This window comes from Python bivittatus, unplaced genomic scaffold, assembly GCF_059951505.1.
Source record: "Python bivittatus isolate LINGU-HERP-01145 unplaced genomic scaffold, Pbiv_v1 ctg000350_np1212, whole genome shotgun sequence".
In the NCBI taxonomy this organism is placed as follows: Eukaryota; Metazoa; Chordata; class Lepidosauria; order Squamata; family Pythonidae; genus Python; species Python bivittatus.
Genome location: NW_028277074.1, coordinates 41,018,044 through 41,037,986, shown reverse-complemented (window position 1 = coordinate 41,037,986; position 19,943 = coordinate 41,018,044). Strand labels below are relative to the sequence as shown.

Below are 19,943 nucleotides of genomic sequence, written 5' to 3'. Positions count from 1 at the left end.
GCAAATAGGACTGCATTCTCAACCATTCTTTCAACCTCTGTAAGATAAAAGAGCCCATCCTCGCCACATGCACAGGGTTCTCGCAGTGACTGGGCAAAAATATATTTTTTTAAAAATGTAATAAAGTTTTTTTTAAAACGAAACAAAGCAGGAAATGTCAGAGAAGTATTCATCATATTGGCTGGACATGATGGGAGCTGTAATCAAACACATCTGGAAAGCACCAGGAAAGATGCAATGAAAAAATAGCATAGGGATCATTTACCAACCTGGACATGTCTCTGTTTTAATAATGTCTCATACCGATTAGATGTTAACAATGGAATTGTTGCACCCTGATTCTTGCATTCTGATCTTAATCGTTTATCCAGAAGTAGGCTACAAAAAAGTGAGAATATTAAATAGCATTCTATAATAGAAGTTATCTTTTAAAATCACTATGTCAATATTTTAAAATAATTCAATGTATGGCAATGTATTGATGACCAATATATGTCCCACAGGATGTTGTTGAACTACAAATCCCAACATCTTTCACCATTGGTCATGCTGGCTCAGACTACTGGGAATGCCACAATTGGAGGGCCCAGGCTAACACCAGGCTTTAATAGAAGCACATACCTTCCTGCCATAACCTTGTAATATCCAAATATCTGGTCTGCCAACTTGTAGACAAACTGATCAAAACATAAGTTGACCTAAAGAAAATACGAAATATTAAACACAGGTTCTTTACTCAAATGCATTTTCTTTGGAGCATTTTAAAATGGAGCATGAAAATGCAGCATCCCCAGCAGTTTAATCCCTATAGTCTATCTTTGGTTAGCATCCAACTATAGGAAATTTTGTTCCATTTACATAATTATTAAAAAGATATCTATGGTATTCAATATTGTTCTCTGCATGTGACTTATCAAACTATAAACATATATGCCTGGATGTTCTAAATTCAGTAGTAATTCATTTGTTCCTATTTTTTTCACCACCACCCTTTCACTTTCATTCCCTTGTACATTTCTTAAAAGATTTTTCAGACAGTACAACACAGGACAGTCAACTAACTTACATATCAGTTTTAACTGAATACTGCATTACTTGTTATTTTGCCTCCTAATCTCTACATTTTGAACAACTTTATTTTCCCACTGGCAATGTGTTAAAAACAGATCAGGCCTTAGTGGCTGAATTTACATACTGTGCTAAGCTATAAAGTGATTTGCCTGGTTTTGCCTTTGCATGCTGTAAGAACATAACTAACTGTGGCTTATTCAACATACCATGATTAAATAAAACATGCCTTAGCACAATGTACAAGCCCAGATCCTGTGTGATTGTGTACCTACTGATTATCTTTGAAATTATTTCTTATTTCAGTCCATTCTTCCTTAATAAAATTATTTTTTCTGGGCTGATCCTCTACTAATTTGAGTTGCAGCTTGGAAGGTCCTATTCTTGCAAGTTCTATTCTTTTCAACCTGAGTCATACAATTTCTTTTAACTTAATCTGCTTTAGTTAAGTATTTATCCTCTGAGTTAATTATTTATTGTCTGATGACTTACCTCTGCCTCAATTTCATCATAGAGAAATTGTTTTTTGAATTTGGTGAGTGCATAATGAGCACTGTCATTATAGAGGTCCAAAGAGTAGAGAACATATCTGAACAAGAGATGAAAACACACAGAGTGGTATGTACAATATTCCGATTGCTCTGTTAATATACCAAGCCACTGTTCTAGAACAAAACTGTTATAACTTTAATTTGATACAAAGAATAGGAAAAGTACAGCATTCACCTCACCAATATTTTGTATATAGGCAGTCACAGAAAGCTGATGGTGCATCACTTCATACAAGTCTCCCTGCTCTTAATTAGTCCCCTTCACTATCAGAAAAGGGAGGGGCTAATCTAGTTATTTATTTATTTATTTATTTAATGCAATTTCTACAGCTGCCCATCTCAATCCAAGTAACTCTGGGCAGCAAACAATTTCAATAATTAAAACCATTAAAACAATTACAAATTATACATACAGTCAACCAACAGTTATCATAAAAACTACATAAAAATCAACAGTGCAACCAGATAACGGGGCCCCTAACACTTTCAGGACCCCAGGCTCAGGCACATAGCCAGGTTTTTAAAGCCTTACAAAAGGCTAGCAGGGTCGGGGCCACCCTGAGTTCCAAAGGAAGAATGTTCCAAAGGGCGGGGCTGCTGCTGAGAAGACACGACTTCTGGTCCCTGCCAGCTGACATTCCTTGGCTGATGGGATCCACAGCATCCCCAATCTACTCGACTGAATTGGACGGGCAGAAACTATTGGGAGAAGACAATATAACACATTTTAAAAAACCTTTCCCTGGATCAAAAATTTAACTGGATATATCTAAGAAAATGTTTACACTCTTTTCTCCAACTGGAGCCCTTACAGATTCCTGAAAATTAGGTGGCAAAACTGAGCCTATTCCTATTCTCAGTCCAGTAATAAAATGGTTGATTTCAGAAGAAGTAAGAAGCATGACCTGAAAATATATTCATGAAGGAAAGGATCCAGGCAAAACTCACCAATTCAAAAAGGTTTGCAAATCAGAAAGTGAAGTAAACTCAGAGCCCAACTCCCTTTCCTCTCTTATTTTAAAAGGGGGACTCTATTCCACGATCCAAGTAACTTCAAATACTCTCATCTCATTTTCACTAGAACTTTTAAAGTTTATTACAAAACAGGAAGAGAAAGAACTTTATTAGCCTTACTCCATCATTGATGCTTCCTTGGTCTCCAAAATGTGGTCAGTTAGAATCCAAGGCATAGACATTTCAATGGGGAATTGGATTCTTCTGCCCATTGTCAGCTCCAGAAAGAATTCCCTGAACCACAGTTGGGACAAATCACAGCACTGCTGCAGGGTTTCTTATTGAAAAGGAAATTATACTGAATTAATTTTGTTTTGATTGGGAACAAAGGAGAACAGCTACTTAACAGTGCAATGTTACAGAAGCACAACTGTGAAAGAGACGCTGCAAGAGCATGTGAAGAGGAAACAGAAACCAGCATTCAGATGGAGGGCCTAAAGAGTTACTGTAAGCTACTGCTAAGACAAATACACACCAAAAATACAAATGGGTTTCTTACTGAAAACACTGGCAGAGGAAGTATCAGCAGTTTGGTAGCACAGAACACCCATGCACATGTTCTAAATTATCCTCCCAATTCGTGCTAAACATTGTGAATGTCACATTTTCAGCCCTTGCAAGAGGACATGGAAATTTCTTGCAACAACCATCATTACTCTATTTATTCAATTAAATTATTTATCTTACGGGATTTATTTATCTGCTACAATATGCACTGATCAGATGGGCATTTAATGAGAAATAGTGTTTTTGTGTATAAGCATGGGTAGAAGGAATAGTTCCAGCAAGTAAATTGCTTTCAAAACAGAGATGCCAAAGATTTCTTCTGGACTGCCATAATAGAAGTGTTTTCAGTAGGTTAGAACACTGATTCCCAAACATTTTATTAAGAGACTGCTTAAGAGTATTTCCTGGCCTCTAATGTAAATGGTATATATGTAGAATTTCAAAGCACACAAATAAGGTAACAGAGCCCAAAGGATAGGATCTGTAGCCATATGCCTATTTCAAGTCTTACCAGGACTGGGTACATAGTGATTTATAGACAGCTTCTGTTGTGCACATACAGGAAACCCTGCTTTGCTGAAACATTTATTACAGCTGGCTAAGTAGAAATGATCTGGTCTCTTATTGCAATGTCTAGCCCAAACTAATAAGGCTAATGGCACACTCACTCAAAAGACTCCAGAGAATCTCAATTCAGTGCTTGGGAATCACTGTACTATGTAACCAGTACTGTTTCTGAAGGGCACTAATACAAACTCTCTCTCCCCCATTCAAAGCAAAGAAATCCAGCCATATAATGGATTGAAAAGACAAAGCAATGTGATACAACTTGACTAGACACATATCAGTAGGTAAATCCACTTGAACAACATGCTTCCGATTAAAGCCAATAGTATTGAGAATGGTAGCCAAACAAGGCAAAAGGTACATAACTTCTCTCTTTAGAAAAAGAAGGTTAAACAAACAAACTAGGCAAACATTTTTGCTATTCTTACAGGATCAATATAAGGCCTCTTATTTGGCAACTATTTATGAACAAAGCAATCATTTCAACTAGAAAAATCTATGGAGCAAATCCACTTAAGTCTAGGGTTATACATAATATTCTCAAATGTGAAAGACCTAATAAAAGTCCTGTTGGATCAGACGTAGGGTCCACATAATCCAGCATCCTGTTTTTCTGAACAGCAGGTGAACAGATACCAAATTGGTAAGTGCTGATAGGCCGATATTTTCAATAAGTCACATAAAATCGGAAACATTTTCCCAGGATGTATTAGAAGTATTAGTACATGCTAAAGCTGGACACTGATTATCTACGTATCTTACCACTGAAATTTATCAAGTGAGTGTAGAAGAAAGATTCTCGATGGAATTTTTCAATGTCCAATATGGTAGGCCCCTCAAGGCTACTTCTCAAGGTTTTCTTGGAACCACTTTTGTCAGCAATGAGTGACTCTAACATGGTTCTCACCATGTAAAGCTGCATTATTAAACAGAACATTCATGATGGAGGAAAAACACACATGGCACATTAGTTGAGCATTACTTAATCTGCCAAGAGGAAGATTACTCCCAGTTCAATTTGCTACCTGATAAGGAAAGTAAAAAATAATTAACCTGAAGGAAACTGAAAGGGGGAAAAGCACCACAATTTGCAGTGGAACAGTTCATGGCATGACATTATTTAAAAATAATAAGTAATGCCTTACCACCAAAGTTTAAAAGAGTGGGATAGATGTAGGATTGCCTCAGAAACTTGTTTATCACATGCAATAACTTTTCCATTCCCAGAGATCTGAGCTGCTTCAACAGCTCTGCATAGTTTAAGGACTCTGTCATAGAACGAACCATGAAGAGCTACCAGAAAAGGAAGAGGCAAAAGAGGAGAAGAGAGACTCCGTTAATAAAAAACACAAGTGTAAATAGAGAAAAGGAGAAAGCACAAAATCAGAAAAATGTATATTAGTTTGTTAGGACAGGAATAGCAAGACGATGAAGAATACAGAACCCTTTGATCAACAAGACGGTTTTATTCATTCAGCCTACTCATTTTGTTATGGCCCATAAAAAGGTCTTAATTCTGTTAAGGAACCTCTCGCCAACCAAATTCAATAATTTCCTTTCCTATTACAAAGATTTCTAGTTCTAACACAGAACTAAATATATTAATATAACACATATATTTATGGGGTAGAACTGAAGATCCTGCAACTAACACATAAACTACAAGCAATATTATTTCATGACTGATTGGAATCATTATTTCTCTAAATGAATAGGTAGTTAGATACAGAACTGTGAAAGAAAAAGTAGAACACAGTCAAAGAAAGCTCAAGAAAACTGATGACAGGTAACCTGCCCAGGTAAATTCTATTTTAAGAGTGCCATGAACACTAATGGAACTGGGGCATGCAGTACACTCAAGAGGATGTTCCCAAGAAAGAACATCACTATATACACACTGGCTATGGAATTCACCCTCTGTTCATTTATGGTTGGCACCAAGCCTTGTAAGAATTTGGCACTAGCTTCATACATATCTGTTCACTTAGATTCTAATTAATTGGTACTTCTGTTTCTTCTGTTCTAGCCAGCTAAGCCATAGAGTTTTAAGGGTTTAACTTTACAGGACAAAAGTTATATTCAGAGTTCTGAAGGGAAAAAAAGTATTCCTCTCCTCCACCCCAATATAATAGCCAATTGAAAAACCCACCAAAAAGATCAAATTTAAATGGAAAATAGGCGATGACCTTTTCCAGGAATGGAATCATAAGTGTATCAAAAATATGAATTCCAAAACTTGTATTTAAACAAAGCATTCACACTGAATATAAAAGCAGTAGAGGAAAACATAATCAGCACAGAAAATTAAAAAATAGGATCCCTGCATGAGATTATTGTCTAATCCTGATGGACATTTTAAAATGGGTTTGTTTCATAGTAATTCCTGTTATCAGTCAGTGACACCCATACCAGAATTAGCAGAGAAAGTTACCTGGGTACTGGAAGGACCTACTGCACGCCTTGGAACTTTAACATCAAAGCCACTTTTGGGATCCTTCTCTCCCCTTAGTGCAGGGTCATTAAATGGTTCATGCCCACCTTCCCAGTCGCACACGGTCTTTCTGATAGCCTGTAGGACACTAACCATGATTCAAGAGGGCATGTGAGCATGAGCTATTCCTTAAGAACCACAAGCAACTTGATACATGCTTTCTAAAATCACTATACACTAATAATTGGGATACTTAAAATACATTTATTATCAACTCAGAGATGTTATTTCATAAATCATCCATCTGGAACCATGCAAATTTTAAACCATGAGAAAACAAATATTTCTTGCTACAATGAACACAACTAACCCCTCCTTCACACGTAATATATGTGATGATGGTGGGTGAGGGCCAATCCCCAACATCCATAACTGAGAAAATTTATACATTTAGATCTTCATTCCTATGTGATTCCACACAAGATGAAAGCACATGCAATGAGATTTCTAACTGACATGAAAAGTCTATTCATATATATTAGGGATGAGCAAAACTTGTGCAAGTAATAAGCAGTTCTGAGATTTAGGCCTGGACCAAATATTGTGTTTTGTGAGGCACAAATACTGGACACACACAGCTATGTGTTATGAACTGGCTGTGGACACTTTGCTGGCATTGTTTCAGATCTTCAGTGACAGATATACGTGCACAGTCATATCCAAGATTGTGGCCCTGGATCATAATTTTAGGATGTTTAGGCTGGCATTATCTATACGGCTGCCACTTTGATCAACTTTCAATCCCTAGTCCTTGGGGACAAGGCAGAAGAGCTGCTTGAATGAATATAGTGTCCACTTTAATTGCTAGGGCATTAGACTTGTTAGGCCTCCTTGAAAAAACTGCACTGTTGACTTTCATGGGGGTTGGACTATCCTTTGAAATTACAGCTTCTGAAACTGCTACTGTGGAATCAACTGGTAGGATTTTCCAGTCAACTGAGATCTGCTGTGGGATACAGTAGCATCCTGGTAGCACTCTATAGTACCTAGGACCTTTTCGTTGGCCCATCTGCCTTTTGGAACAGTTAACAAATGTCTGCTTTCCATAAGTGAAAGAAAGTAAGCTAGGCCTGATCCACTGCAGTTAGGGGAGTCCTGGCCCTTTTTTGCTACAGTAGAAAAGTCTCACTGAAAGGATAAGCTAACATTTTATGCAGATGCCTACGCATCATCTTCCTTATCTGCTAATAATTCTTTCTCATTTTCATCTGATGAAAGAAGGCAATACTGATTCCTCTGAGACAATGGTGCTAGCCAAAGTATCTGCAATTTAGTGGATTTGTCGGAAAACTTCCAATTCCCACATTCCTATGTTGCCCTGTGGTTACACCCACTGATAGATTTCCAGGTTATGGTGAGAAGGCAGGAGATGTGGAAGAGGATCATGGGTGCTTGCATGTGAGATGGGTTTTGTGGTGTTTGTGTTGCTGCCAGAACGCTGTTGCAAAATGTTGATTTTAATTCTTCTCCCAAATGGTGGCCGTTAGCAAGTTTGAACTGAGGTCAGGCGTATGAGAAGTGCAGCCATATTTCCTGGTGACAGGAGGGAGTACAAGAACCAAGGGGAGATGCCATCTAGGGTTAATAGCATGAGCCACTGGCAGGATTCCAGGCCCAAAGTCAGTGGAAGTGGATTAAGGCAGCCTCCATCTCTAGGGTCTATCCCAATTAACCAGCTTCTTAAATCCCCATGATAACTGCATGCCCCTGACATCCCTAGAGAAACAGAATATGTTTCTTCTCCATTACTGATGTAAGTGCTGGGATGAGTGAGAGAGAGATGCCTAAATAGTCAGTCTCTGTTGAGAATCAGTCTGAGTCTTGAGATTCAGAACTGAAGAACTTGATCAGACTGAGCCACAACCTGCTCAACAGGAATTACCTTAAGAGAATGCTGAAGAGATGCAGGTACAGACTGAGTCCATCAACCCAGAATCAGAGAAGGCCCTGAGCTCAGCAACACGTTGCAAATTACAAAAAGAGCAAAAAAGTCAAACAGGCTACTTGAAAAAAAAAGGCATGACTCAGCCAATTAGTGATGCTGATAGTCGGGGCTATATAAAAGAGATGGCTTTTGTGACTGCCTGTTTGTAGTAAGCAATACTTTCCTATCTGTGCATGCTATTGCTGGATTATCTGGACTCTTGGACTGGAAATGGGCTATTCTTAGATCTTCCTGAACTTGTGGTTTTTCTCTTTTAACTCTTTTGCAAAATAAGCTTTTCTGTCTGCTTTCTATACAGAAAGCTTTGAGTTTTCAGTGTACTTTGTGTTATGACTGCAATAAATACTTTAAATTCATTATCAGAAGCTGGTTGTGTCTGTGTAACTGACAGCACAGAATAGTTTTGGTTTCTGGAAACGTACTCAGGCAGAGGGTTGACCTTTGCCACCAGTAGTTCTATCCCTCTGTCAGGTACCTGGATGTAAGAACATGGGACATCCAGGTCTTTTTAATTAATGTAGATGGGAGTTACAAGGAGTGGGGGGTAAACAAAGAAAGAGAGGGAGAAAAAAGGACTAAGAGCTCCTCTAGCCATCATGATCCAGAGCAGACAATAACAAAATAGGCAGGAAGGCTTTCTGTGATCTTCAAGGGGCCTAAAAGAAAGAATTTGCCCTACATTTTCGGGAAAAGAAACCCATCTGCAAGTACCACCTCTACTGTAGGAAGACCTATAGTTTACTTTCAAGAAACCTAAGAGATTAGAAGTGAGGAGGGAAAATTAATTCTCAGTGTTCTTCCTAAGGATGCATTTTACCAAAGGCTAGTGTTGTGTGAACACAGCATCCCATTTCTTCTTTCCAAAGTTTTGACAAATACCAGGGCTAATTTGGATTAGTATAATTGCCATCCAATATTGTTGACTGGCCAGGGTAGTTGGCAACAACTTTTGCACATTTTGGTCTGGGAATTGTCATAACTGCTTTGACTAGTGGCAACAGCTACGGTAATGCTACACAAACATGGAACTATCTGTTATCTGAGATCCCAGGTAATCTTCTATCCTAGATGGATTAATGTCCTGGAGAGGAGCTGAATATATAGCAGAATTTGTAAAATTTGAAATTTCCTTTGGCAAAGCCATAACAGCCCTCTTGCCCTTTAACATACATTAACTGCAAAATAATAATAACAACAACAACAACAATTCACATTGATAAATACTATATGCTTGAAAGAAAAATGGAATGGCATGAGATAGTGCAGCTACCACCTTTGGATGACATTCTTCTTCTTTTTGATGGCTTGTCTTAATGGTTCTCTAAGTGTGATTTGGGCAAAGTCTTGGAGAGCAGCATAGATCGTATGACGAATGGCATGATTGAAGACACTTTCCATCCTCCCCATCAACACCTGCAATCCTTTAATCATTGCAATGACCTGTATGGGCAAAAATGTTAGTTTTGTATAATGAGGCAAATTTATAGGAGGGCAAGCTAGTGACTTTGCAGAACTCATCTGTATTCTCTTACCTCCACAAGAGCAAATTTTTCTTCACTTGTGTAATTATATCGGGTTGCTCTTTCATATTCCTCAGCATTGTCAGGGCAATCTTTATTAGAATATTTGTCAGTCGGATGCACTAGCTTCCATGAATACTGAAGTTAACAAAGAAGATGAGAATGACACAGAACTGAGCAAAAGTAAACTGAAAAACTACAATAAAACTTCCCATTTACCATGGAATTGCAATACACACCTGCACCTCTAGATTAGCAGTTGAAATGGGACCACATTTGATCTATTATTGCCTATTTTAAAAGAAGAATGATCCTGCAAACGGCTTTTGCAAAATAACTTGAGCAGGAAAGGAACTTCTACATATGTGCCTATATCATATATAGGAAGACAACTTTTTGGGTGGGGGGCTATCGTTTCGGTTTTGAAATTATTTGGGAGGCTTCCAAGGCTGAAAGGGCATGGCTGGTGACACAGTGATGTCACTGACGTAAGCAGTCACAAATATGTGATCTGTTTTTAAATTATTGTGAATGGGGGAGAGGAGTTATTTTACACAAAATAGTCATCTGAAGCCTAACACACTTATTTTAAATTGTACAAGAAATTAAACATTGAGAAAGCAGTTATCCTACAGAGAAAGCCTCCATTTTGCAACTGAATTGGCAGTGCTTGATCTAGGGCTGCCAAAGCAGACTGGAGAGGTTTTTTTGGTATCCCGCAGGTGGCCTGTGCTGACACAGAAGGTGTGGCTCTGAAATACTGCTTCTGAAACTATTTATATGTGTATTCTGTAAAAGGTCTATGATAACATAATAAGGGTGATTATCAAATATGTGGGCCTGGCCTGGAAAACTGCAAGGTCATTATATTATATAGACCCTCTGCTAGAAGGAATAGTTGTCAATGGTTTCCATGTGGATGGTCACAACACAGCAACTATTTGTGCTATGTTCTCATATGACTATGATGAAGAGAAACTTGGGCCCCCAAAACCATGTTGAGTTGACTGTGAAAAAATTCCTTCACAATCTACCAATGTGATATTTGGCCATACAATAGCTGTGATAGCTTTAGATCTGCTGAAGATGTGACCATCCACCATATGATCCTTAATTCAATTATACAGCTCTGGAAATAACCAATCAGATTTTATTATTAAAATGTAATCTGAGTACTACAATCACATAACATTTTTCCTTAGTTTCTCCTTTAAAACTGCCTACTGTCTCTTCTTCCACATACCACTTCCATAACATGTGCACTCCACTGTGATAGAAGTTGGAGACCCTGAAGAGAAAGATCAAAAAGTTTCCGATACTCAGCATCTGTTTTCTGAGCTTCCTGACGTCCTGATCCAGTCACCACCTACATGGAAATGTGACTGTTAAATGATTTCACACATATAATAAAAGCCAGGTTTAAATGCACAGAACCAACTACTCATGCGTACACAGAAACATTTTTATTCAAATTTAAATGAGATTTTTTGATGGTCCAATAGTATATTCCATTTGATACCCTCAAAATATGTTGGATTACAGAACTAATGTCCACCATCAAAAAGGTCTAGTCTAGGTGGATAAGCCATCTGGAAAGTATATGGATCTGTTCCACAGCAGTCTATATTTTGACCTGATCATGCTTGTAAGGTTTCTTCATTTAAAGAGAATGCATGTCACCATGGTACAGGGCATTTAATAATTTATAACAAGGATGCATGTATATCATTACTTCCTCCTACCAGGTTACTTTGATCAAGCATCCATATCACTTAGTAAGAGGGTAGGGGAGAGTGGGAAGAATGGTTAGAAAAGCAGGTTCAAAAATCTTTTGCTGGTTGTTTCTGTTACATTTCAGGATCCAAGAGAAACACCAAAAACACATTTGGGAACTGAATCCAACAACCCTCAAAACCCTTATCAATGGACATCATGTTTTTCAATTGTTCATGCCATGAACAAATCTGTGCCTAGATTTTAAGAAAAAGCCAGCTTAAAAAAGAAAGCATTTGTTATGAAACAGAAATTCAGAAAATGAATTCATAAACAGAATTGTTCTTCATACCCAAAGTAAACCTTTTATTGACACAGTTTAGGACTAACTTTAAATGCTCTGTATAAGGAACAGTTACATACTAAAGTCTCTAGTACTAGAGTCTCTTGATTGAGGCAGGCAAAACAATAAATAATAATGTAAAATTATCTCTGTTTAAAATGGGATTTCCACTAATCCACATACCTCACTGTTGCTGTAACGAGCCAATTCTGAAATAAAACGCATGTGATCATCTCTTATCTGGATCATCTGCTCACAGATGTTGTATTGGGGACTACTGCCAGAAGAAGCACATGTCCATCTGCAAGAGAAAACAAAAACAAAAACAAAATGTGAAATGAACATAACAATGAGGAGGAAAAGGTGGAAACTTCCAATTAATAATTATTTCAAAACATTTTGAAACTATTTTTGCAGGAACCAGTGATTGCACAAGTATCCAATATTTAAAAATAATAAAACTTAAAACAAAGTAACATAATCCTAACTACTAATACAATTTAAAAGGCTACATTAAGAATTTGCAACTTGATCAGACTCAATATTTTAGAAATGTATAAGCTCCTGTAAGCAAGAGCATCTTGAAACAGATTGCTTCTGAAAATCTTCATGTTCAAGCACATCCACTCCCTCAGATACATTTAAATCTTTAAAGATTAAAACCAACACTATGAACTGAGATTAGAAGACAGTGGCAACTTCTACTCTCCTTACAGGAATCGGTGCCATATTTTGCACCAACCAAAGCTCTTCAAGGACAGCCTCGTGTGGTGCTATCTATTGCTGGGATGACACAACCTATTTATAAATGTAGGACACTGAAGTAAACAATGTTTTAATAAGTCCAGCACAAATTACTGGAGAGATTATATACAACAAGCCATGGGGCTTCTTCTCCTTAGTTTTGTTCCACTAAATTGTTGCTGAACTGGAATCTCTGAAGACTCTTACAGCATGCAAATATAAGCCATCATAAAAGGAAAATATGACTTGAATCATAATACAAATTTCTCAATTACCACAAACAGCAATAGAGTTAAGCACAAACACTTGAAAATGATTATTTCACATAAAATTTCATTTACTAGATAAGAGAGATCATGCGATCTTCAATTTGGGCCTATCATTTGGGCCTGGTATATCATTCCAGAAAGAATATATTAGCATAGAGAATGTTATACCCTCCAAAACTGCTTAATAGTTAGGAGAAGCTAAATATAAGACTTTGATAATATACTGCAAGGAGGCAGTAGGAGAAAAGAAAACCACTAGATGTCTACTTGTGCAGTATTAGATTTTTCCAGTTAGTAGTGTGTGAGTATGCATACTTCTCTTATCTTTCAGCCCTAACCAAAAAAGGAATAATTATACTCCATTTTATTCTATAGCAACAACAGGATTTCCTAGTGCTGCAGTTTTGCAAGAATTAATGAAAAGAATGATGCATTTTTTCCATTAAACACAAGCTACACATACACTTGTGCTTGCAGACTTAGTGCTATCCAAACTTAGTAGCTGCCCTCATTTCAAAATATAAAGTCTATATTTAAGCCGAAGAAAGATTTCAGGTTGAAGATGAAGCCTGTGTCAAAAACGCAAGAACCATGAATGATTAAAAAAATAACATAAAATTCCTAGCACATTTCTTATTAAAGCTCTTAATATCCCTCAGAATAGGGCTGAGGAACTTATGGCCCTCCAGATGTGGCTGAACCACAATTTCCATCATTCCTTATCACAGCAGTGCTGACTGATGCATGTGATGAAAATCTGACATCTTTAGCTGATGCTACGAAGATAACACGTATTACCCCGCATTTTGATTTTAAGTGAACTATAATAATGATATGCAGCAATTCTGTGGCATCTTCAACAAATAGAACTTTTTTTTTTTTAACTCTTACCTAGATTTATTCTCCTCATAATGAGCACTAGTCTTAATGTACCTTGCCAGTTCGATCTGCATGTCACCAAAAAGTGGAACTACTTGCAGCTGCTATACAAGAAAAGAGAAGAAAGAAAGAAAGAAAGAAAGAAAGAAAGAAAGAAAGAAAGAAAGAAAGAAAGAAAGAAAGAAAGAAAAGTAAGATTTTACCCACATTTCATGCTCCCTTATTTTTCTAAATGGATCTAGCCAGGTTATTAGCAATCACATAGAGCACTACTCTTTTACAGCAATCTTACAAATTCCCCTTCTATAGCATAATCCATATGCAATAAAATATGGGTGAGTAGGCTCCTGCTTATTTTAGCATCATCATGCAGAGATATACTAGAATATGGAGTACATAGTTTTCTGTAAGGAAAATATAAATTAAAATAGGTAAAATACTGAAGATATAGGCAGCCATATCATTGTTTGCCACTTTCCTATATTAAAATAGTTCAGCAGAGCTGCTTATACACCATTAAAATATATAAAATTAAAGCAAAGCAGTCATAGAATCATGGATCCAAATAAAGAAGTGTCATACAGCAATGTGCACGGAATTAAATGCAATATGATGTAATTTTGATAGAATTATCTTCTTTTCTAAAACTTCATAAACACAGTGATGCCAGTAAATGGTGCCCAGTACACCAACACCGCCCACCACTGTTCTAATTAGAAACCAGGGCAAAAACATCCCCAGGGGAAAATGTCTCCTGAACAGGTTCTGAGCCTGAATTATTATACCTTTCAAGGTTAACAGGTGGGAAATACCATCAGTATATAATCAGAGCTTGGAAAGCTGTGAATGTCCAACCACCCCAGTATCTTAAAAGATACTGTGTTGATTACTCAAAAAAACTGACATTTTCTTTCTCTGTACAATAATCTGACCCTTATAAACCTGTTGTTTTGTTCCCAAAGATTTAGCACGTTACCTAAGAAACCAAGATCTTCATAAAGATACATCACTACTCATGTTAACGATTCTTAACAAACCTTAAAAAACTTGTCAATCTTTGTGAGATTTATCCTTTTTTTGGCATCTAATTTATAGATGTTACTGACACTGCCATCCATCAGGTATAAACCAAAGCCCATCACCTGTAAAGAGAACATAGGAACATTGCTTGCAGGCCAAGAATGCAAGTCTATCTATCTGAAGCATTTTTACCTTGCTCTTCAGCCTAAAGAAACTCCAAGAAGAGTTTACAAGAATTAGTAACGAGACAGCTGTTGTAGAGTTTACCATCCAAAAGATATGGCATGAAAAGATTAGAAGGAAGAGGAAAGAAAGTGACTGCACCAGAAACAATAAAAACAGGCAGCTGGGTTTCTTTCATATTTAATAACAATGTTAAAAACCAGACAGATTGTTCTCTGCAAAAATGGGCACAATAAGAACATCCTAACCAATGTTAGCCTTCTATAATATGCAATTAAAAGCATTGGGAGGTACATGCTTTAGAAACTCTTGTGTTAGCTTCTTTGCATAGTCTTTAATTTTTTCAATTTTAAAGAGAACCACCACCATTGAGAATTAAATGCACTGGTTATTTCAGCATTTCAAAAATTATTATATTCATTTTGCTAAAAGACAATGCAATTAATAGACGGTTATTAGATGAGCTATTTGGTTCCACTAACCACTGAATCCAATACATTTACTTCTGCATCCCTTTTACCAGCTATGACAAAATTGCAATGATGTATTTATTCCATTCTGGTCTTTTCCCTTGCCTCTCAAAAAAAGAATAAAAGAGATCTTTTATTGTCTTTTTTTTTTAAGGAGGAGAGAATACAAACAAAAAAAGGTATAAATACTTAAGGAGAATAATTATTTTGAATTGAGTAACAGTGATGCATTAGCATTTCAGGTAAACTATTTGCCAGCGCCTCCCCCACCCACCCAGGTTTTTATACAGTTTCTAGCAACATAACTTACTTTTAGAAGCATGTGCTTCTCACTAGGTGTTAGGTACATTTTGTTTTCATAATAATCTACACAAAGATTCACAATATCAGCCAGCAGCTCCTCATAACCAGGAATTACTTCAAGTTGCTGCTGTAAAGACTGGAGCAAAGAAAAGCATATGATTTAACATTGTCTTAAATCGTATTAAAACAATGAAGAAAGGAATCAATGGATACAATTCACTGTTATTAAAATAATACTCAAGTAGCTATACTTTTATTAATTACATAGCAAAAAAATGCTAAAATTCACAGAACAGCTTAATGAGCAGTTTATATAGTGTTAGTGTTAAATATGAAACTTACTTGTGTAATCTTGTTGTGATTGGCAAGAAACATGGAAAGATTCTGGGATTCTTGGATAGACTGAGGATCAGCCATTTTACGCAAAAATTGGGCAGCCCTTTCAAAGAAATGAGAGAAAATAAGTTAAATCTACAAAAGTAATTTATATTCTAACTATACCATTCCATGATTTCCCTGACTCTTCCAGCAAATTGTTTATATTTGTAGGTTAACATTATTAACCTACAAATATACATCAGAGACAGTTATATAAATTAAGAATAATGCCTATATCTTTAATGAAAGGAAAGATTCATAGAAGCTACACAACTATGACCGTATGTTCTCTTAACTTTTTAGCCTATAGCCCTGGGATTTTCTAGGGTTTCTATATAAATTCTAAATGTCCTGCCGTACACAGTACTTTTAAAATCAGCCAAGGCCATCTAGGTGTTACCATCTGTTGAGGCTCAGTGAATGAGTACCAAGTAGAAAAACTGATCACAATGTTTAAAGTAAAACCATGGTATTACTATAGCTTTATTATATTATAAAATATTCTATTATAGTTTTAATCATAGCAAAAACGATTAAAAACGTTCTAATAAAAACAAGTACTCAACTTAGCAACCAAACTTGTTTATATATTATACGCATATGTAAACTGAAATGCTTTTGTCTGTCAGTGAAAGCATAACAGTGAAACGGTGAACCTTCTTTCTTGGTAGCTACTAATGCTGAGAAGCAGGCAGTGAAAATGTTTCATGTAAGAGGGTTACTAGAATTAGTAAACTAGTTTCCCCAGCTGCATTTATTGGCACTGCTGACCCAAGCATGGAAACTTTCCTTGCAACAGTGGTGAACCTCAGCATTGGTCCAAAGCTGTAAAATGTAAGCAGTGCTATCTGAATTCAGTAGTAAATGGTTATGTATGCATGTGTGCCAAAACTGTACTGAAAATTTCATTGTAGAGTTATGCTCAGGACTTACACATGCTTCCTCCTTAAAAATCATTACTAATTTTTTTAAAAAAGAAATTATTCTAATTTTGGCTCTCTCTTGTGCTGACTAGCTAAACAAAGAATAGCCACACTGTCCAAAATCAATAGTCTTCCTTTCTCTGTTGCTTCTTCTTCACACAACTATTTAAATATTTCATGTTATTAACCTATCTTTGGTAAGAATAAAAGTAAATTTAAGAACATGTAACCAAAATAGACTGGAATACAAGATATCACTCTTAAATTCTGTGAACTGTTTTATTACACTGAAGTTGTACCAGTAGATAAGGAATAGTAAAACAGTACATTCAACAACAGATAAAGAGACCTATGAGATACAGCTGACACACTCAAGACTTTAGAGTCACCACCATAAAACCTCAAGGGGCAGAGATCCAAACTTCCATCTTTTAAGAACATATATCATTAAATGACAACAGAAGCTTGTCATTTTCAGTTGCCAGCTGAGAGCTGATTAAAAAAAAACAAAACCTTAAGCTATTCTTCATTTCCCCACCCACTGCCTGCTGGCCAATCTAGAAAGCCTAAAGGCAACAGCAGATTGTGAATGCAAAAGTTTACAATCAGACGCTAGGTGACACTAGGACACTAAGTTTTGTACAAGGAAAATCCTGTATGGAATGTATTTGTCAAAAAAAGAAACAAAACCAGGTTAATGAGCCTGCTAATTGTAATTAACATCATAATCAACCACCTGGCTCATTTCTGCCAGGCAAATGTTGGCAGGTGCAATCTCAGAAGAGATCGTTTCCTGCAGCTTGTAACAACTCAGAAGTCCTAATGCATTCAATGAGTAACTACGCACTTGACTACAGAAAAAGATGCAGACCTTGTCCAGATCATACAACTGAAAACATGATGAATTGAGTACTCAGTTTTGTTGAAGGGTACAGTATTGTGGTTCAAACCTTCCCATAAATCAGAAGCAACAGTCTTCTGCCATCATGACAGATTTACAGTATTCAGGTTTTAGTTTAAGAGAAGGGATAGACTGAAAGCAGAAAATCTATCTACACTGTCCAGAGGTAACAATTCATCAGAACTGTTAGAGCCATGTCTCTAACAAAGGTTTAGCTTCATTAATGTTTCAGCTCTAACCTAACTCTGGAGTTCTTTTGCAAAGATGAGGCATATATAATGAAACTACTGTATCAAAGTTCTATGTACATCTTTTCAACAAATACATATGTTTTATCTGGCTCCTGAACATTTTTCAAGAAAAGAACAAGAAATCCAGACAAAGGTGATGTGGGTACAGTTCCAATATAGGCTGAATTTCTCTTTCATATTTTCAACTCAGTGTTAGAATATTTTCCAAGTCACAATGAGACCAGTTAGCAAGGTTGCTTTTTTTGGGGGGGGAGGAAAAATAGCATATGACTAAAGCAAAATATTGCCACCTTGTGGTCAAACTGTCCCAGTGTACTTTTATCCTAAAGAGCTTTTTTTTCCCCTAAAGGGAAAATCCTGCAAAGTGAGTCCATAATAAATACAGTGTGCATCAATGGTATCTGATTCTGTTTAAATTAAACAAAATATATTGTGACTATCTGGATTATTATCAGAGACAGCAAGCATCTGAAGCAGATTTTCTTCATGTTTTGGTCAAATGTACTTGTTTTTCTGGATTGATGCCTTATGGAATATTCAGTAAATGACCTACTACCAGTTACTGGGAAATTCTAGTTACTCTGAAGTGCTATTTAAAAGACACCTGTAAATTTACAACACATATTCATTCTACCAATACTAGCAAAATAAACACTGTACAATACAGAAGAGCATTAGAAACACCTAAATTTATCGATTGGTATAGAAAACATGACAATCAGACTCACCCCGACCCTGCTGGCTTTGGGCAAGGCCTTAAAGACCTGGTTTTGCTATTGAATCTGGAGCCTTGATGGCATGGATGAGCCCGTTCCTTGGTTATATTAACTGGGAAAATTGTTAATGTTATTGTAGGTTGGTTGCTTGACTGCTATTTATGTTATTTATAATTTTATAGTTTTTATTCAGTTTTTAACTGTTAGCTGCCCAGAGTCATGTACTTGAGGTGGGTGGCCATATACATTTAATAAATAAATTAGAATTGCTTGTAAAAATTAACTTATTTCATTAGAAGTCAGCAGGACCCAACAGTAAGCTTATACAAAAATGACCATTATTTATAAAGTTTTTGAGTGATTAATATTAGGATAAGACTTGATAATAAAGCTGAAGCTCAGATACTTTGGTCACCTAATGCGAAGAGAGGACTCTTTGGAGAAGACCCTGATGCTGGGAAAGATTGAAGGCAAAAGGAGAAGAGGGCGGCAGAGGATGAGATGGTTAGATAGCATCACTGAAGCAATGAGCATGAAACTGAGCAAACTCAGGGAGGCAGTGAAGGACAGGAAGGCCTGGCACAATATGGTTCATGGGTCACAAAGAGTCGGACACAACTTAACGACCGAACAACAACAAAGACTAGTTTGCTTATTTTTTTTCAGCATTATATTCATGATTGTATTTTTGTTATTCTTTGAAAAACCTCTCACCGCTTGTAGGCTGAATGGTCATTCTTCACACTGCATTTCATATTTTTCAGCTCATCTAAAACAGCAAACATGTTGATAAATTTTCCAAGAGTGATCAAATAAGCTTCAGATACAAAGTCCTTCCTCCTCTCTGCATGACACAAACGCTTCACCTCTCCACAGAATCTTTCAATGGCATTTCTCTGTGCATAAAAATAAATCCATGTTTTAAAAAACAACACAAAGGGCAAGCTATTCCCCCCTTAATTGCAAGTACAATATGATGCCAAAAGAACTAGACTATATTCACAAATTGCACTGATCAGATTTTTCCAGGCGCATTCAAACACATAAAGTACTCTTCATGAGACTTCTTTATTTAAACAATATAAAACATCTATCTTCTATTCAACAGACAGATATAGCAGGGACAATGCCAGAACTGGAACACCAAAAAGGGTGGGGGGGAGGGAGAAGATAATCTAAGCTAGCAA

At 36.6% G+C, this 19,943-nt stretch overlaps 1 protein-coding gene across 3 annotated transcripts in view; it reads right to left on the bottom strand.

The window, feature by feature from the left end:
- Positions 1–19,943, bottom strand: part of CYFIP1 (cytoplasmic FMR1 interacting protein 1) — a 54,796-nt gene that overhangs the window by 21,952 nt on the left and 12,901 nt on the right. The window contains exons 6-20 of one of the 3 annotated variants that reach the window (XM_015890160.3): positions 19,471–19,652; positions 15,930–16,026; positions 15,595–15,723; positions 14,649–14,753; positions 13,624–13,715; positions 11,903–12,020; positions 10,907–11,029; positions 9,676–9,801; positions 9,417–9,583; positions 6,139–6,286; positions 4,853–5,000; positions 2,754–2,910; positions 1,561–1,657; positions 622–698; positions 270–378 (exon numbers count right to left, since the gene is read on the bottom strand). In XM_015890160.3, coding sequence (XP_015745646.1) covers positions 270–378; positions 622–698; positions 1,561–1,657; positions 2,754–2,910; positions 4,853–5,000; positions 6,139–6,286; positions 9,417–9,583; positions 9,676–9,801; positions 10,907–11,029; positions 11,903–12,020; positions 13,624–13,715; positions 14,649–14,753; positions 15,595–15,723; positions 15,930–16,026; positions 19,471–19,652 — 1,875 coding nt within the window. Of the gene's footprint in view, positions 1–269; positions 379–621; positions 699–1,560; positions 1,658–2,753; positions 2,911–4,469; positions 4,624–4,852; positions 5,001–6,138; positions 6,287–9,416; positions 9,584–9,675; positions 9,802–10,906; positions 11,030–11,902; positions 12,021–13,623; positions 13,716–14,648; positions 14,754–15,594; positions 15,724–15,929; positions 16,027–19,470; positions 19,653–19,943 lie in introns of those variants that run through there. The other 2 variants (XM_007439792.4, XM_025174151.2) reach the window with 2 other exon arrangements.